Raw genomic sequence first — 20,388 nt, 5'->3', positions numbered from 1 at the left:
TATTACTGATTAAAGTTGTTCTTCTGCGCATGAAAAATAGTTTTCTTTTGAAGTATTTCTTTTTTCTCCCTGGTAGCTAAGACAAGAGGTAGTAGCCTGCATGCGTCGTGACACAACACTGGAGACAGCACTGAACTCCAAAGCCTACAAGCGAAGCAAGCGCCAGACCCTGAGGGAGGCCCGTATGACAGAAAAACTTGAGAAACAGCAGAAGATAGAACAAGAGAGGAAACGTAGACAGAAACATCAGGTATTTTTACTCTTATTAGCTGTTCTCCCAGACACAGAATTGCCATTCAGTTGATTGTTGCATCCTGTTTTGATCTGCCAGTCATCATCATTTTATATTTTATTCACCTTTGGTGATGGAGGCACAAGAAAGAAAGATTATGCAATAAGCAAGCAGAAAACTAAAATTAGAACTCTGGTATTCCTGATCTCAAATCTTGTGCTGTCAAAACTCTGAATTAACTTGTTTTCTTTCTCTAGGAATATCTGAACAGCATATTGCAGCATGCTAAAGATTTTAAAGAATATCACCGGTCAGTGGCTGGGAAAATTCAGAAACTTTCTAAAGCCGTGGCAACTTGGCATGCCAACACTGAGCGTGAGCAGAAAAAGGAAACTGAGAGAATTGAGAAAGAAAGAATGAGAAGGCTAATGGTAATGAATGGGAGAAGGGGTATGACAAGTTTGACTAAAATTACATACAGTCTGATGTACACTCTCAGGTACTTATATATGCTCTTTGCAGAATTAAATCTCTTTAATTCAAGAAGTTTAAAAAGTATAAACCTAAAACTACTGCAGATGAGTCACTTGTATTTCTAATGATGGTAGTGAATTTGACAGTATTCACTTTGAGCTATAGCTACTTTTTTTCTTAAGATTTTTGCTAATATATAATTCTCTTTTCTACAAGCTTAAAAATTTATCATCCATGCATGTCACAGCCATCACTTAATCTCTTTAATGTCATTTGTCAACATTTTTACAACATTGCAGAGACATTTAAAAGTATACAAGTACTTTGTATTCTTTCCATCTATTATAGTTTTGAAAACTATATATGATTAACTTTTTAATGGTATTACTTGGCAACTTTATATATGCACACATACATATCCAATAGCAGTAAATATACGCAGCTTTTCCTGGGAATTAATGGTAGTCAGCTCTCACCACCCATTAATTTCCCAGAACCATAGTTCCTCTTGATGCTGTTATTTCATATTCTCTTCCTTCTTTGGACCTGCACAATGCCAGTTGCACCTTTTTTAAAAACAGCATTTAATGGTTTTGTGTTTAACCATGTCTTTTCAGAATGCCGTGGAATTGATCAGTGGGCTACTTACATTTCAGGAGTTAAAATAGCTCTGTCTGAGAATTTAAAATGTAGACTAGTTTTTATGTACAAGTGTATTAGCAACCAGAGTTAGATTAATTTTTCTTATGAAAAATTTCTATCAGATATTCTAATACCTTTTTTAATTGTTGAAACATACAGACAGTAGGTGACTGGGAAATATAGATCCTCAGTCAACAACTGAATGATACAACGTAGCAACAACATAAAAGTTAATGGGAATTAGCACATTTTCATTGAAACACAGTGCTAATAAAAAAAAACATATTTAAGGTGATGTGAAACAAAACTTTAATCCTTGTCCAAAATCTGCTCTCACCAAGCATAAGGACTGAACAGTTAGGTTTTAAATCACTAATGAAGGATAAAAATGCATATGAAATATAAATTAAGGGCTTGCAGAAGAGAAGAACAAATGTTTAGGCCCTATGGCTTTTTTCAAGGTTACATACCAATCTACATTATAGAGCTTCTTTATACCAGCAATAGAGACAATTGCCAGCAGTTTATCTGTTCAAGCTGTTGCCATGTTAATTATCAGATAAAAATATGACAACTATAAAAAAGTCTTGCTGTTTTAAAAATATTTTTTACATCCTGAGGTGAATGAGCTTATGTCACTCTGAAATATATATAATATGATATATGATGAAGTCCACAGCTAATAAATACAAGATGGATTTGCATGTCTAGAAATGGCACAGAACACTAATATCCAGTGCTTCCTCCTAAAACCTCCTACCCAAGGCCTGTGACTAAGCTCTGCTATCTGAGACACAGCACTTAATAGGCATCTTCAATTGGGTTTTGCAGTCAGAAGCACTTACCCTGTTCCCTACTAAATGCTTAATTAAATTTTCATGGAACAGCAAAACAAAATGAAACTAACTATGCATGTTATGCTAGAAAGGCAGGAGATTGTTCATATCTCATAATTGTGCTATTTTTATTGAACATAGTGGTTTCAAAATATTTCTTATTTGTGTTTGGTTTTATAAGGCACTGTATACTTCTTCAATTATTAATTTATTCACTGAGTTATATCGGCCAAAATCTGCAGTGGGCTTTATTTCATTATATCTTTCTGGCATACACAAGTAATATTCCCTGCTATGTCTTATCCCTAACAACATACTTCCGTGGTGCCATAGAGATATGGGAGTTGCTGGACTGACTCAGAGATGTGGCTGATCTGCTCTGATATCCTGTCTCTGACAGTGGCCTGCATCAGATTTTCTATAGGAAGATGAAACAGCACCGGAGTAGATAGACGATGGATAATCTGCCCTAAGGAAAATTTCTTGGTAACACCTGACAGATAACGATTAGTACTTAGTTATCCCCCACTCTCATAGAAAGATAATGAGACCTAGATGCCTAACTCTTATTTGGTCCTTTATCCAGTATCTTTCTATGAGAGTGGGGGATAACTGCACATCATGCCTTTGAAAGATCTTCTCTGTGGGAGCCTTATCAAGTCCCTCAGTTTCCCAGCATTGTAACCTGTCTGATGTGCTGTTGCATATTTTTTTTTCCTTCTCTGTCCTGTTGTAGAATTCTCCCCCTCCCCCCCAAGAGTAGGAGATATTTAAGGTAACACATCATCGAGACTGAAATTGTAGGTTTTTCTTAGAAACATTTCTCTCATGGATGATGTTTGTCCTATATTGCTAGGCTGAAGATGAAGAAGGCTACCGTAAGTTGATTGACCAAAAGAAAGATAGACGCCTGGCTTACCTATTGCAGCAGACAGATGAGTATGTGGCTAATCTGACTAATCTGGTATGGGAGCACAAACAGGCACAAGCAGCCAAAGAGAAGAAAAAGAGGAGGAGAAGAAAGAAGGCAAGTAGTTACAACTAACATTTTTATCCCACTTCCCCCTCAAACCCCATTTTAACATTGGTAAATGCAGTGATCTCCAGTTGTCTTACAGAGATTAGAGTGCCTGGAATCTTCTACACTGCTTAATTCTTAATACTGAATGAATTCATATTTCTCTGAAGTCTGTTGTAGGAAATGCTGTATCTTTACTATGCTAACATTATTCCAAAGATGGCAAGAAGCAGATGGGATTAGAAACTTGTGGGTTGAAAACATCTGATTTACTGATAAACTTCCCATAGGCAAAAATGGGCTGACCATGTAAATTAGAAATAAGGTATGACAGTCCAAAATAGAGTATATCAGAAAAAGCTAGTTTATTCAATTGTAACATATAGAACTGCTTATTTAGACCTCTAGATTCTAAACTCAGTCCCATATTTGGTTTGTAGGACCATTGGAAATAGCCAGAGAAAGAGAACTTTAATAGGTTTATTTTGTATAAATGGTTATTCTGCAAGTAGTATTGCTCATTGTCTATATTCTAACCATTTAATTTAAGCCTTTTGAAAATCTCCTTTGTATGTTATTAAATATTTCCAAGCAAATTTATGAAAAAAAAATCTATAAGTGATAATTAAATAATAGTTTGTCATTTTTGTGACCCCTAAATTCCTTTTCCTTCCAGAGGATGGGTAAGACGGCCTTAATAGCCCATTTCCATCTCTAGTTTTCATGGTGTGAATGCTCTTACTATCAGCTATAAGAAATAGTGTCTCAGAAATTTCATTTGCTTGCTGTATATAAACAAAGACTGCTGTAGCTAATATTCCTGACAGTTTAGCTTTGTAGTGTTTGGACACCAAAAATACATACCACTTAAAATCTTTATATATAGATCATTTAAAAGCAGTGCTCTACATGTGGTAATAAACGCCAATATGTAATAAATGGACAATTTTGAAATGACTGACCAAAACCAAACATTCCTTATCCCCTCTATCCATCTCCAGGACAGCCGTATATTTTGTTAATAATGTTTTTAATGTAGAAGCAGTCCTCTGCCTCCAAAGTAAAGATGTAGCTTCTTCTGGACCAGAAATCCAGTAGGCTATCCACTTACCAGGCACAGATTTACCAAGACAACTAAGGGGGTTGTAGATTTCCCATTAATACTCTTAAGTGCTGTGTGTGCAGTAGTACCTGTGTATATATATCTCCACCTACATCCATCCATATCTTTATTCATATCCATCCCAGGCTATGCAAATACAAAGCAAAAAGCTGTTTATGTTCCAGAATGCTTTCATCATGTAAAATATTTTTATGCTCATAACTTGACTTATAATAGTTTTGCCTCTATTTGTTGTAGAAGGCAGAAGAAAATGCAGAAGGAATGGGATCTGGTCTTGGTCCTGATGGAGAGGTAAGAATTTTACAAGCCTTTTTAGTTTGATTGTAGGGTTTGTTTGATTTTTTTAAAATTTTCTCAGAGCTTGGTGGTAAAAGATTAAATTGTATTCCAGACATCTGACCTCTCTGTTCAGGCAGTACATAGGAGTGAAGGAATTTGTAGAGGTCATATACCACTGCCATAGCTTAAAAAAAAAGATGTCCATAAATGCCTAAAAAAGACCTGTTGTTTATAACCAGGAGAAAAACAGTCTGGATTAACAATTGTTTTTCTTCAAAGAGTTGAAGTTTACAACAAAGGTACATTGAATCAGTCTATCACTGAGTACACTGAAAAATCCTTTTCAGCTTTGGCAGACACTTAAAAATAAATGTTTTTCTTGAGATCAAAATCCATGTATAGTACATCATTTATTTTTCAAAATGCAGTTGTAAGCACAATATATCATCTCATTACTAGAAAATACATTATTGATGTTGCACATCAATTGCCTTTCTGTCACAAAAGTCACAATGGCTTCTCAAGATAACTGAAGGTGCTTTGTCCCTTGGAAGCAACTGAAAATGAAATGTTTTCCCGTGTTGTTCTTTGAACACTTAGCTCTTTTTTTTTTTTTTTTTTTTTGCAATAGAAGAAGAGGGGGGTATATGCTGCCTCATTAAGAGCTATACTGTTAGTCATTTATTACTCATTTATGTGTAAAGACAACTTGAAAATTCTGCTTATTATTTTAGTCTTATTTACACATGAAAATAATATCTTTGCTGGTGTAGTTAAAGAAGTACAGCCAAATCCTTTAATGTAGATAGAGTTACACCAGGAAAATGGACATATATTGCTATAACTTAATCATTTATGGAAAGAGGAGTAAGTTTTATACTCACTGTAAGTCATCTTTATATCTGTTCACATTTTTTTCCAGTTTTGTGTTTGTATATCTTGGGAAAGGGTTCTTTATTGTGATTATTATTATTAAAAAGAACATCTTTAGCCAAAATAGTTTATAAAGTGGAAAATATGTGAGTTGAGAAGGCCAAAGAAATATCAGAGAAATAATTCTGCTCTTTTTTGTTTTGTTAGAGCACCAGAGTAAGTGGAAGGAGTCAGGACAGTGAATCTTTAATTAGGCCTTCTTTGCTTAAAAATTTAATTAAAATGTTACAGCTCTATTTCTCCATCCATAAAGAAAGACAAAGGCTGTAAGCTCAATGTTTTTTTCCTGATAGATCTCCATCAGTATAAGTAGCAAGAGTGAAAGGACTGTAAGCATAATATACTTTCTTCTTTCAGAGAGGTCAACAGTTACTTCTGTTCCACACTACTCTCTTTCATTTACTTGGAATACTGTGATGCATGTGTGGATATTATATGTAGAGATATGTTACACACAGAAATACTGTGACAGTGTTGGCTTGGTAGCAGTGTGGGAAGCTGAGGCTTCAGTAACACATTAACTTCACTGCTTGTTCAGTCATAACTTTGCAGTTGCTGTTAGCTCTCTTCATTACATGTGGCAAACACAGGAAGACCAGTTATTTTATAATATAAGATTTCATCTGAATTTTTAGCCCATAGATGAGAGCAGTCAGATGAGTGACCTTCCAGTCAAAGTGACTCACACTGAAACAGGCAAAGTTCTTCTTGGACCAGAAGCACCAAAAGCAAGTCAGCTAGATGCCTGGCTGGAAATGAACCCTGGGTAAGTAGCTAGGAAACCAGTGAAATTTGTTTTTTGTATTTGTTTTTGGTTTTGTTTTTTTATGGGGAGGGGGTGTCAGTTGCATAGCTATTTTTGATGAAACCATCTTTGTTATCTATTCCATTTGCCTTTTAATTTATTAATTGTAAACTGAGTAGGAGATGTATTGAACCTATTCCATTCCTCCTTTGTATTTCTATTTCATATTCTTTTGTCTTTTCTGTACAGCTATGAAGTTGCTCCTAGGTCAGACAGTGAAGATGAAAGTGGCTCTGAATATGAGGAGGAGGTAGGTGTGCTTTTTTTTTATTATTTCACATCTAGCAGTGCAGTAGAGCAAAAAACATTATTTTCCTGTATGAAATTTTCCCCTTTTTTCATAGGCTTAAAGAAATGCAGTAGCAAAGTGTCTAATTGTTTTAAACATAATACATACATTAAAATACATCTTTTTAACAATGCTGTTCACTGCATAGCATTTGTCTGTTTTATGTGCTGTAAATGCCTACCTGATAATCTGGGTGAGGGGAAGAGAGAACGTGTTTTACTCTGATTATTAATAATCATGTCCCAGAGCAGACAAGCAGGTTCCTATTTTAAAATAAACCTCTTGAAAGGACATACAGTGGCTTTATGCTGAATAAAGTTAACATCTTTTATCCTCTGGATGCCTCTTTTATCCATTATATAATACTTTTCTACAGAAAGCAATCCTTCCTAGTCTTTACATTACAGTGTAACATTGCAGTATTGCCCATTGACAGGATGAGAAAAGACAAATTTCATTGATTGTGGTGTGATTCTGACTCAGGTGTTTTGAATCAGTAAATTGCAAAAGTTCATTAGGATCATTTTCTACAAAGCACATACAAAGACCTTAATTTTTACAGTTGCATGTCAGCATTTGTAAGCTTTCGGAGTCATTTTGACTTTTTTACCTTGGTAATTCCTCAGTAAAGACAGGTGGCGAAGATATTTCAGGGAAGAAGAGAGATGAAATAGGGCCAATGTAATAAGACATAGTTGGGTACACTCATTTGTCTGCCTATATCATCTCTGATAGATGTAATATTTTAGAGCAATATTTTACTCTACTTTATCAGTAAGAATTTAAATTGTTGCACAATACCCTTTTCTTCAAAGGGTTCAAGTATTGTTGAAGAGCCCCCCCAGTAAAATCAGAAAAATTTACCCATTTGTCATCTATTGCAACTGTAGCTAGAAGAGAAATTATAAACAAAGATTAAAAATGTAATCTGTTTTTTTAAAAAAATAATAAACCAAAAGCTTAAAACAGCATGAATGCAGCAGCTCTTGACAGGTTTTTTAAGCTGTCTGTGCATCTTGAATATGATACAAACATGTGCATAATATGCTCCATGAGCAGGGCAGGCAGAGTAAGATTTTTATAAATGAGAGCATTGAAAAGAAAAATACTTTTTCTTAAAGTAGTGTGACTTTCTGTTAGTTAATCTATGCCAAATTTTTTTTTTTTTGTTGCAGTGTGTCAAGATAGCTGTCAGTTGAACTTTTTGGTTCAGGCTCCTGTCAGTATAAAGCATAGTTCAGTGAAAGTTGTTGATAAATATATGAGTGTTAGCCAAAGTTATGACTGAGAAGCATTGGAGAGCACAACATCTTCCTGTCCTTTTTCCATCTTCTCTAGGATGATGAAGAAGAATCAAGCAGGTTAGAAGCAGATGAGAAGATACTTCTGGATCCTAACAGCGAGGAAGTTTCTGAGAAAGATGCCAAACAAATCATTGAGTGAGCTTTGGATTCTCCTTTCTCCTGTCCTGTCCTGTCCTCAAAATTTGCTTGCTCTAGATCACCATGAGTGGCTGGTTGCAGTAGCACCTGTGACATGCATGTACAGGAGAAGAAATATGGCCACTTGGTAGTACTTGCGTGCTACTTAAAAAATAACTTGTATTCCTCTAAGGATGCACTTCCCACAGTTGGGGATTTCCACTGCCTCTTTACCACTTGTATAAATAAGTGAACTGTATTGAAAAATATATGTATTTGTGGGAATTTACCTTTATTCTTTTTCTGTTTTCCAGGACAGCCAAACAAGATGTGGATGATGAATACAGTATGCAATATAATGCTAGAGGGTCTCAATCCTACTACACTGTTGCTCATGCAATCACAGAGAGGGTGGAGAAGCAGTCTTCTCTTCTTATTAATGGTACACTAAAACATTATCAGGTAAGAAATCTAGCTGGAGTTAACTTAAGAAGTTCCAAAACCTTTTATTCAAAATAATGCCCTGAAGTAGAGTCTTGCTCTAAAGCTGACAGTTGCATAATAATGGCCAGGTTCCTGTATAATATACTTTTCATTGAGTAAAGCATGTTAAAATATTTAAACCTTGCATTATGCTAGACATTTTATTACAGTACTTAAAATGACAAACTGTTTGAAAATGTGTGCAGAAACAAAAGATACCTATTAGGTTAGAAATTGATGAGCATATAGACAAAGGGGATCTAGTCTTCTATCCTGGATAAAATGTCATGCATACTGCTTAAATAATAACATCAACTTTCTACATATACCTGTAATCATCTCTTTTCATTGCACACCAATAGTGTTTTGGTTTTGCCCTCCTTCCCATCAACCCAGTTGATTTTTGCTTATTATTTTAATTTGTTTTTTAATGATATTTTTCTTCTTTTAATATTTAAAAATTTTAAAATTTGGGCCTTTACTACCTCGGTGTGGATCTCTACTGATTGAATTGGTAAAATTGTTCTATACAATGTTAGTTTTATATACGTATTGTTAGTGTTAGAGATAAGGTGCACACTTTTCCAGAGAGCTTTACACCAGGAGCGTTGAGGCCTGGTTTTGGTTCTTGTACTATCACTCTCCCTTTGACTCTTATGCCCTTCTCTGTCCTCTAGATCTTATCCATTTTTTCCTGCCCCAACTTCCTTCTCTTTTTTTCCTTTTTCACATGTTCTTCATTCTTGATTTTAAATAGGCTGCCTCTTCCTTCTCCACGTTGATACATGTCAGTGGAGGGGGATTGATGACATAGGAAAGAGTTTCCCTATTAGCAATTCTGCAGCCACTTGTAAGTGGGAGACAATTGCAGAACAAGTTCCACTTGACATTTCAGTAAAGACAGTCTTCAGAGAATTTAGTACCTAAATATAAATCAATCAGCATATGTGGGAAGCTGATAAATTGATCATATTATTTTGGATAAACTTTCATGGGTACAACAGATTACTTTTGACATGCAATGTTTTCCCCATACTTCTTAGCTGAACTTTCTCAGACCTGTCAATTTGCTTCTCTATCCATGCATGAGACTCATCAAACATCTGGATTGTAGAAGTGGGAATATGTCTAGATTGCACTTTTATGGGGTAATGCGATATGTACATGCATAGAAGACTATGTGACAAGGAAGTAGTTACCATGCTAGGATGCAGTAGAGTGTGCCTTCTAGCTAGCCCTACTAGGTAGATATTCCTTACTACAGTGTTGCGGCTTCTTCCCAGCTCTGGGATTCTACATGCCAGATGTAGTTGATCAGTGGGCCTATTCTGACACATGCTGTTGTGGACAGCAAACACTAAATGGATGTGTACTACAAGAGATTCAAGATGTCAGTGATACAGTCAGGGAGTGTGAGGTAGAGCCAAATGTGAGCGTCTTGTGCCTAGTGCATGAGACTTGATAGGTTTGGCTTTGAGAAAGTTTTGATTGAGACAGATATCTGGCATGAAATTTTACTCCAAAGGTTTTAAATTTGATAGTGTCTAAATTAAAGAACAGAATCTTTTAGTGGTAAGTGTTAAGCAACCTTAAGTATGGATGGCAGTGTTAGTCTGCCTACAATACAAAAAAACTTTAGTATATATAAAATCTGACTTTGTAGCATGGGCCATACTGGCCCTAAATAGCAGTGATGACTTTCATGTAAGTCGTATCACCTTTTCTAAGACATACTGGGAACCACATGCACATAGTACTGTGAAAGGAAACACAGCATCTAAGTAGTTAGAGAAGTGAGAACCTTGCTTCTTTAAAATTAGTACTATCTACCTATGTGGATTTCAAATAATTGAAATGGTTATTCATTTCAGCTCCAGGGCCTGGAATGGATGGTTTCACTCTATAATAACAATTTGAATGGAATTTTAGCTGATGAAATGGGGCTAGGAAAAACCATACAGACTATTGCACTCATCACTTATCTGATGGAGCACAAAAGACTAAATGGCCCCTATCTCATCATTGTTCCCCTTTCGTAAGTAAAGAAACTCATTCTGCTATTATTATATGTATTGCAGACTGGTTTATTAGCAACATGTACTTGTTTTTCACATAAGGACAAGATGAGGTGCATCTTGGAATGACACTAAGCATGTACTCTGATTATTTCTTCCCAACTGGAAGAATGACCAGATGGCTGATAAAAATACTTGGTTTCATTAATTTCACTGTTCACTCTGCCGACATGCTTAGTGTGTTCTACTCACTGTTACTTACTCTTCACGTTAGCCACAAGAGAGGAATGCTACTTTTCTTCTTTTGTATTATATGCCTGCAGTTTTCCCCATTCAGCTTTAAATGTGATACTTGCAATCTGTTGTTAGTTCTTTAAAAGGCACCACATTAAGAATTAGGTAATTGTGCTCTAATGATACTGGATTTTCTTCTAAATACAATGTAAGTAGCTGCCCTATATGTAGAAAAATCCATTGTATTCACGCCTTGGTCACAAAACTCTGTCCAGAGTATGATTATTTGACATGTTTCCCCTTTCTCCTTTTCCCTGGCCCTCCATGCTATTGCTTTATTTATTGTGATATTTTTTTGAAATGTGTTTTACTTTTCTCCACAAGAAAGGTTTTAATCTGTAGCTTTTGTCTTCATGAAAGGTTTTGCTTTAAATGAATACTGCCAGGCACTGAAAAGCTTTTGCAGGGCTTTCTTTGGCTCTTAATGATGTGTCTTACAGTTGTGTATGGAAATTCCTTGTCCTTTTAAGTAGAGAATTCATCCACCATCCTTTTGTTGGGAAAGCTATCAATTGTGCAGAACACACGGGTGCGTGGTAGGCCTGGGATGTGTTTTATTAATGAACTGGCTCTGCTGCAGTAGCCACTGACTAACATAAATGCCAGAGCTTTGCCTAATTCTATGGAAACAAATGATGAGCTCTAGTGTGAAAGGAAATGGCTGGGAAAAACCTATCATTTAAAACAAAGTTATAAAAACAAAGGGGAAGTGTAAGGGGAAGTAAGTTTTCAGAAGGATACAGTGGAAAAACTCAGATATTTTTAAAGTACTCAGTAACAACCTTTTTAAGTTTCTGAGAGAGGAGCTGAAGGAGTACCTTTAGCCATATTAAAACCCTTTCTTCCCTCTCTTCCCCCCCCCTTCCCCCGACACACATTGGACCAGGTTGGCACTGCCCTGACATATCCAATGACCTCACAAGCAAAAATGATATTTTCTGTTGCCATATCATGCTGGCAATCCACTTTTTCTGTTCACTGTTTCACTGTTCACTGTTCATTATGATCATACAGCTGAAACCATACAGTGCAAAAATGAAGCTGCATAGTGGCAATAGCATATCATTACAGCTGAATACAGATGTATTTTACTGTAGACTTCATATGGCTATATCTGAAAAGTTGCAGGCTCGATTTATGAGAGATGAGCAGCTTACAATGACACACAAGTCTTTTTCTATGTAGGTATGTCTTCCCCTTAGTATGTCTCAAAATACAAAGGTATACTTAAAATACTTTGCTGAATTGGTCTGAAAGAAGCCCCTTAATATAAAGGGAAGAGACATTTTTCCCACTTTTTTTCTATTTCCTCCCCTCTCAAATAAAGATACAGATATTCTGATACAATATATTATGTGCTTCTTTTTTAATATACTGTTTATTATAGGGGGTGCAAGAAAAGTATTGAGAATCCAGCATTCATTGGGAAACAGATGGCATAATTATGAAGTTTAAATTTTTTTTGAACAAATAATAAAATATATTATTTTTGCATATTAATCTCTTATTTAGGACTTTATCCAACTGGACATACGAATTTGACAAATGGGCTCCTTCTGTGGTGAAAATATCTTACAAGGTTTGATTTTTTTTTTTTTATATATGAACATAAAGCTGAAAGAATAAACCCTGTTTTTTCCTCAGCCCATACATTCATTTGTAAACTGTTTACTTGTAAAGTTTTGTCATATACATCATGTACTAAGCAGTGAGAGTTAATCATCCCAAGAAGATTACTGTAATAAACTGTAATTACTTTCAGTTAGTGAAATGCAGAAGAAAATTGTTAAATATCATATTGCAAGGATTTGCTGAGAGTAATACAAATGATAAATACTGCACACTGTATACAGCTGAATATTTTGTTGTTTGGCTACTGCAGTTCCTATAAAGCCAAGCAATTACTAAGGAGACTAGACTGCTGGCTGTATGCTTCCATTCCAGTATAAACAGAGCTTTACAATCCAGCATCCAGTTAAGGAAATATATCAATACATTGTGTATGATTTTGCAGGATTACAAGGTCATATATTTGTTCTTCCTCTGCTAATTCATGACTGTATTACATAGAAAGATAGGCATATCTGTTTTCTTCATCCTTTGTCTCTCTTTTAGGGGACACCTGCCATGCGTCGCTCACTTGTTCCTCAGCTTCGAAGTGGAAAATTTAATGTTCTTTTAACTACTTATGAATACATAATAAAGGACAAACATATTCTTGCTAAGGTAATAATGAATGTCTGTTATCTCTTAACAGCAAACCCTTCAAGATATCATCTTATTTGGTGCCTAGCACAAAACACCTGTTTTTGTTTTTATAGTCCTAGATTGTTGTTTTTTCTTGCTAAAAAAATAATCCTTTCATCTACTTTTTGATTCCTCTGTTGACAATTGGACTTCTCAGTCTCACCTCTCCTTCCTGAAAACACCAGGATTTTCCTGGATATGATTCAGAGAAGAATTTTTTTGCTCTGGAATTTTGTCAGTACTGTAGACTTACCTGCCTCTAGAAAAGTGTGATTTTTCTTTCCAATGCCTAATAGCATTTATCCTAATCTGCTGTCTTGACCCTACTTTTCTAGTTCTGTTTCAGAGCTGAAGCTTGCTATTATTACAACCTCTCTAGCCGCATGGTGTGTTTTTCCCAAGTGGCCACCTATATCATGAATTTGATATCCAGACACTTTATTACATAAGGCTCGGTTTTTAAAAGCTCACAAACTGATCTGTGGATATTGGTGCCTCAGATGTAATGAATTAATTTGAAAACTGTATGGTAGTGTAAGAGTATTTTATAAAATACACACAAACCTGGCCAGGTAGGTATATTTTGCCATACTGAGAAACCTTGTGATCTTATTGTCTTCCTTTTATCCTATTATATATTTAGATCTCTCATTTGTCCTCTCTGGAACAAAGACAGTACATCATCTTAGCATAATTCTGAATGGTTGAAAACAGTTTTAGTCTATACGGTTTTTCTATCCCTCCAGTTTTTGCCCACCCTTGCTAAAAGATAAGAGCAGGGAACAGCAGTGTGTCACCCAACCTTTCCTGTGCAATGGGACTATGTAGCATCTGATGAAAACACTTGAGGACTACAAACTGAGGCCTTACTGATCATATGATCAGCATCTCATAGCCTTGTTATGTTGCTGTAGACACATGCACACCCCATCATGTGACTCAGATGTTACACATAACTACAAACAGAGGTATCCTCTGGTTTATGATTGGCATGCCCCTGGCATGTGACCTGACTTACATGAAGCCTCTGGTCACATGGCCTAGGATTTGGATATATGGCCAACATCTGATGATGGGGGGGGGGGATAATTATATTTTTGGTTATGTGACACATGCTTGTTTACTGTTTATCTGGCCCATTTCTTGCCAATCACTGAGCGTCTCAGCAAGAGTATAAAGAAGCAAGAGGCACTGAAAGCTTGACATCTGTAACAAAGGAGGTTGAGGCAGTATCTGCTTTAAAAACAATAAAAACCTAAATAGCTGACATGAAGTGTCTGAAAGGACCAATCTAAAGAACTCTCTGAATCACTGAGGTGCTGAGGTTCAAGTAGTGGCCCACCAAATTCATCCTATGGAGTATAGGTTGGCTATCCATGTCTTAGCACAGAAAGTAATAAAGACCCTGGCAGTTTTCTTTCAGCATCTTCTCTGACTGCATTAAAGCTTTATTTAAGAAGATGCAGTGACTGAGATGTCCTTAATTATGTTGCTTCATTTTGGGGTTAGAAGAAAGGGATTAGCTGAATCAAAGCAAAGTTCAGGGTTACTGTCTTCTGGGAGAATACAGTTATTTCACCTGAAAATGCCTTTGCCTCCTGTCTAGTTTCTTCTTTCTGACAGTTTCATTTGGATTTCTTGTGCTCTTTTTCTTCCCCAGTAAGACAAATTCTGGCCTTACAGTGCCAGTCTCCTGATTTCTTCCCAAGAAATGGGAGGAATCGGCTGTTTGCTGATGCAAGCTTATTTATAGATGTAGCCTTCCTAGTGTTTGTTTCTCCTATTGTTGCTTGTGAGGCCACTAATGCTTGGATAATGCCAGATTTGGCTTTCCAGTCATTCAACAATAATGACTGATGTTTCAGCTTTGAAATGTTCCTATTTTAAACCTTACTGGGAGGAATTTGGCTCCAATTCTGATGATCTCTGATCTGCTTTTTCTTTAACGGCTTTTCTTCTTGCAGATTCGATGGAAATACATGATAGTAGATGAAGGCCATCGAATGAAGAACCATCACTGCAAGCTGACTCAGGTCTTGAACACGCACTATGTGGCCCCTAGGCGGATACTGTTGACTGGGACTCCACTGCAAAACAAATTGCCTGAACTTTGGGCTCTCCTCAACTTCCTCCTCCCTACCATTTTCAAGAGCTGCAGCACCTTTGAACAGTGGTTCAACGCTCCATTTGCCATGACTGGAGAAAGGGTACTGTGATGGTTTCCTTAAAGTTCATTAGAAACAAACCATTAGGATAGAAACAAAATGGAGGCCATACTGTAGGAATAGTCTTTGAACTCTCCTTTATGCTCAAAGAATTAACATACTTAAAAGCCACCTTTATTACAGCTTTAAAAGTTTTCATTTAAGTGTCTTTTTCTGGACTTTGAGTCAATTTAGTTGTAACATACAAGTAATTACTGCAAACATTTATAGTGAGAAATAATTTTTCACATAATCACAAAGACATTGCATAATGCACTGAGTTGTCTTCTTGTGACTTTTATAAATTTTTGTAGGTGGACTTAAATGAGGAAGAGACTATCCTAATCATCCGCCGTCTCCACAAAGTGCTCCGACCCTTCTTGTTGAGGAGACTGAAAAAAGAGGTTGAGTCTCAGCTGCCAGAAAAGGTTTGCAATAGGAAGGGTTTTTATACTTTTTTTTGAGCACTATATAATGTTGCTTTTTGAAATGCATCCTATAGAAGAGGACTTATTAAGCGTCTATTGTTGTTGTGGTTTGTGTGTTTTTAACTCTTTGCAAAGAAGAAATACTGGCCACTGAGGAATCCTAGTTTCTGCATTCTCAGTCTTAATCCTCAGTCCTACAGCTTTAATTCTGTATGTAGTCACCCATGGTTTATATAAGACATGTAGCTTGTTTCCATAGTATTTGGTTTCAAGGCATTAATGAAAGCCAGCCATATCCTGAGGGTCAGACTGTGCCACTCTTTTATGCACTGAGTAGAAACTTTGCTTGCTGAATTGTTTCACTAAAACTCCTAAAGGACTATGTGACATTCATAAAGTTAGCAGAATTTGACCCTGAGTTAACTTTTCAGGACTCCTGAGTTGTGTGAAGTGTTTTGTTTGACTTGTACATGTGTCTTTTAACCAGTCTGTGCATCTCAGAATGTAAAATTCAGCTCTGATTTGAAAGACTACTATTTTTATTTCCAGGCAACTCAACCTACCCATACCCCTGCCCTCCTTTGTGATCCTGAGTCCCCTTCCCCTTTCACCCTTCCCCAAAAAACACAATGATAACTAAAAAACAAAACTGAAGGCAGGTTGGGGGGGGGGGCATTTGGTACTTAAACCTTCTGGGTTAAAACCATAACAAAAATCAAGTTGTTGTTACATGTGAGTTGTGAGGTTATATTAACATTGACTAAATGAAGAGTTCTTTATCTGTACAAATGCTCAGTGATAGCATTTAAGGCAAATACTTTTAATTAAAAATCTAAAAAATTAGAACATTATGAAGATTATTGATATTTTGACCTGTTCCTCCAAATGTCATATTCACGATAGCAGCAATTATTTGAGCTTGAAACATAGATCTGAAAATTTTGTCCGACTTTCTACCAGGAAAATCTCATTACTGAAATTTTTATCGCATTTCAAATTTCTGTCAGTTAGAACCACTATATTTGATAGATCAATTAAGAGACATGGGAGAAAAAGGATTTATAAGTTGCATGTTACTTAGTGGAGCACATTTCTTTTTATTTCCATCCCCCTGTTTAAACAAAAAACATCTCTGACTGTCAGACTTTGTGACACAAGTCTGTTAGTGACAGTTCCATCTGGTCTGACAGGCCCCTAATAAAGATGCTATTAAATGGATGTTCACATTTCTCTTACCTGTGAGCTCATCCTCCTGTCCTTTTGAGATGAAAAAAACATATTGATTTTTTTTAGTCATAGAATCATATAGGTTGGAAGGGACCTTTGGAGGTCTCTTAGTACAAACCCCTGCTCAGAGCAGGTTACTCAGGCCCTGTCCACTTGAATTTTGAGTATCTCCAAGGACAGAGATCCCACAACCTCCCTGGGTTCCTGTTCTAGTGTTTGACCACCCTCATGGGGAAAATTTGTCCTTATATCTAATTAAAATTTCCCACATTCCAACTTGTGACCTTTGCCCCTTGTCCTTGTGCCACTTGTTTCCAAGAAGATTCTGGGTTAGTCTTCTCTATACACTCCCATTAGGTAGTTGAAGAAAGCAATGAGGTCTCCCCTGAGTCTTCTTAAGGCTGAACAAGCCCAGTTCCCTCAGCCTCTCCTCATGTCATGTGCTCCAGTCCTCTGACCATCTTGGTGGCTCTCCGCTGGACTCGCTCTAGTATGTTCATGTCTGTCCTGTAGTGGAGAGACCAAAGCTGGGCACAGTACTCCAGATGTGGTCTCACCAGTGCTCAATAGAGGGCAAGGATCAACCACAAATTTGCTGAGAGTGCATTCTGTCCCATCATCCAGGTCATTCATAAAGACATTAAACAGTATTGGCCAAAGTATTAACCCATAAAGGACACCAGTGATAACTGGTTGCCAGTTGGACATTGTACTACTGAGCACAACCCTTTGAGCCTGGCAGTCCAGCCAAATTTCCACCTACCTTATCATCAACTTGTCCAGTTCATATCTCACCAATTTGGCTATAAGGATACTATGGGAGACTGTGCCAAAGCCCTTGCTAAAGTCAAGGCAAACAACATCCACTGCTCTCCCCTTGTCCACACAGCCAGTCATCTCATTGCAGAAGGCTATCAGGTTGGTCAGGCATGCCAATGCCCTTAGAAATCCGCAGTCATGCCCTTAGAAACTGTGTCTTGTAGTAACCATAAATCCCACAGATTATCTTTTGAAATATTCATTACTCTGCTTGCAAGTGGATTGCAGCTTGGTTAAATTAAAGGTTCTGTTTAGGATGAAGATCAAAGATGTATAGTTTTTGTTTTGTTTCTTAGGAGGGCAAGGACCTGGAATTAAAATCTTACTGAGATGATTATATCTTGGTAAAACTTTACACTGTGTTTGTTAATTGTATTTTTACACTAGGTTGAATATGTAATCAAATGTGACATGTCAGCTCTTCAGAAGATCCTGTACCGCCACATGCAAGCCAAGGGAATCCTTCTCACAGATGGTTCTGAGAAAGATAAGAAGGTACAAAGGGGAAACTAGAACATCTAAGGAACATTATGATCATGAACATTATGATTACATTATGATCATGTGTTAACTACATGACTCCTTTTTTTAATTAATAAGTAGGTTCTTATCACAGATATCTCTGAGGAAAGAAATCTCAATTAGACACGTTTATGTTTTAAAAGACAATAGTTTGTGCTCTCTATTCATAAGGTAAAATATTGCCTCGTATTCACTATAGTTAAGATGCATTTCTGAGAACAATGTTAAAAAAAATCAGTTTTTCCCTTGGCTGAGTTTAATCCAATTAAAAAAATGTGACTAATTGGGATTGTGGTAGCACTGGCTAGGACAGGGTATTCATCTTTTCTCTCAGAGCCATTAGTTAAGCACAAATCTTGTTTTGGCCAGCTAGGGTATGTATGCCTGTGTTCATACATACAAATAACATCTGTTCATGCAAAAAGGTGTTAAAAGAAAAATAAGATGCAAAGTCATGTAGTCATATATTAGAATATATATCTTAGGACTTTGGCACCTGATCAAGTTATTGTAGAGAAGGCAAGTTACCATGCATCAGCTTGTCTGTAAATAAAGATTTTTACATTGCAATAGATGTGAGGTAGGTTGGATTTACCATGGGATTCCTCAGAGTAAGATCATGTAGACACTTACCACAGAGCAGATGGCATGTAGCAGCTTGTATGTGTGCCAGTCCCCTACTTTGGCTCCATTATGTGCGTTTTCATGATACAATATGATCACATACTATTTTTCCACCTGCCTCCTGCAGATTTCATTGTCACAATGGATGATATTTGTTGTTCGATATTTCATTTTGTTTTAACCTCTTGGTGTGGTCTGATGTGTTGTTTACTGTTGACTATTAAAACCCTGCTCTAAAAACAAAGTTAGTCCTTTCCTCATAGGATCTTCTATGACATTCATTTCTATAGGTTCTGAGCAGTTTGCCAACATTGATTTACTTGCTTTTGTTGTATTTTTAATGTAATTTTGTAGCTCCTATTTTTAAGCCTTAGAAAATGTCATTTGTCACATTTACATCCAAGGTAGGTCATCGGGATGATTGGGAATTTAGAAGCACTATGCAGACCTCAGGTTTGAGTTATCTGAATAACTAATAGCAGTTGCCTTTTACAATGCAACATTTGATGTGGTTGAGAGTTTAATACATTTTTGGTGACAGAAGAGCAATGAGACTGGGGAGTCTTCAATTTGCTCTGAGTTCTAGAGAGAGGGTACTTGAATGGATGTTGTTTCTCCTGCTCATCTTCCCCTATTCCTCACCTGACTGTGACCCCTTTTGTCATAACCACTTTGACTGGTCCATGTCACAGTCTATTTTCTTCCTCATCCCAACGTCTTCTGCTAGTTCAGTTCTCTATGCCTAACTAGGCCCAGTTTCTTGGCACAGCCATTCCTGTTGCCCTTCCTCTGACTCAAGATTTGTGTGCAGTCACCTTACTCAACTAAATAGAGGCCAGCCATCTCCATGCCCTCATTCCATGTTCCCAATCCACCTCAGCAGGTTTATGTCCACCTCAGCATTGCCTATCTTTCATCCTGTTCCTTGTTGTAACTCCCCCCAATTTCATTTTGCATCCCAGCCTTCTGCTTACCTCCTTATCTGGTCTCTCTTCTTATTCATTAGCTCAGAATCCTCTCTGCTTTTTCCTTCCTTGCTCCCCTGCCCAGCTCTTTGCCTTAACCAGTTCCAATTGCCTCTGCTGTCCTCTAGCTTTCTAGTCTCTTTGGCCAAAACATCCCAATCTCAACTTCCTCATACTCGTAGGTCCAATTTTTTCCCCTCCTCCCACCCATTCCCCACTCCAGCTTTTTTCTTTTCTGTAACTAATTAATCAGGATCACTTATCCATGCTTCTTGGTGCCAGCAGAAGGAGGTGGTGATCATTGAGAACTCTTGGCTTTGAAGATTCAATAACTACAGTTTTAGGAAAAACCCTGTTTGTCATTCTGCAGCTCTGGCCTGCAATCTGCTCAGACTAGAGAGAATTCATTAAACTGCAAAGCTCTAGTAAACATCTCTTAAACAAATGCAAGCTGCAGTTTGGAGCAAATTGGGATAGATTTTTCAAAGGAACAACAACAGGCTTTGAC

The 20,388-nt window shown here is 36.9% G+C and overlaps 1 protein-coding gene across 1 annotated transcript in view; it reads left to right on the top strand.

The window, feature by feature from the left end:
- The window catches only part of LOC135324464 (probable global transcription activator SNF2L2), a 136,724-nt gene that overhangs the window by 45,872 nt on the left and 70,464 nt on the right, over window positions 1-20,388 (top strand). Inside the window, exons 8-21 of the mRNA XM_064500953.1 lie at window positions 77-250; window positions 490-663; window positions 3,041-3,211; window positions 4,563-4,616; window positions 6,173-6,303; window positions 6,532-6,592; window positions 7,970-8,070; window positions 8,367-8,514; window positions 10,407-10,570; window positions 12,357-12,423; window positions 12,960-13,070; window positions 15,056-15,298; window positions 15,610-15,723; window positions 18,157-18,264. Coding sequence (XP_064357023.1) covers window positions 77-250; window positions 490-663; window positions 3,041-3,211; window positions 4,563-4,616; window positions 6,173-6,303; window positions 6,532-6,592; window positions 7,970-8,070; window positions 8,367-8,514; window positions 10,407-10,570; window positions 12,357-12,423; window positions 12,960-13,070; window positions 15,056-15,298; window positions 15,610-15,723; window positions 18,157-18,264 — 1,821 coding nt within the window. The remainder of the gene's footprint in view (window positions 1-76; window positions 251-489; window positions 664-3,040; window positions 3,212-4,562; window positions 4,617-6,172; window positions 6,304-6,531; window positions 6,593-7,969; window positions 8,071-8,366; window positions 8,515-10,406; window positions 10,571-12,356; window positions 12,424-12,959; window positions 13,071-15,055; window positions 15,299-15,609; window positions 15,724-18,156; window positions 18,265-20,388) is intronic.

Source organism: Dromaius novaehollandiae, chromosome W (genome assembly GCF_036370855.1).
Source record: "Dromaius novaehollandiae isolate bDroNov1 chromosome W, bDroNov1.hap1, whole genome shotgun sequence".
NCBI lineage: Eukaryota > Metazoa > Chordata > Aves > Casuariiformes > Dromaiidae > Dromaius > Dromaius novaehollandiae.
Note: the sequence above shows the minus strand (reverse complement) of the source record. Positions and strands in the feature narration are given on the sequence as shown.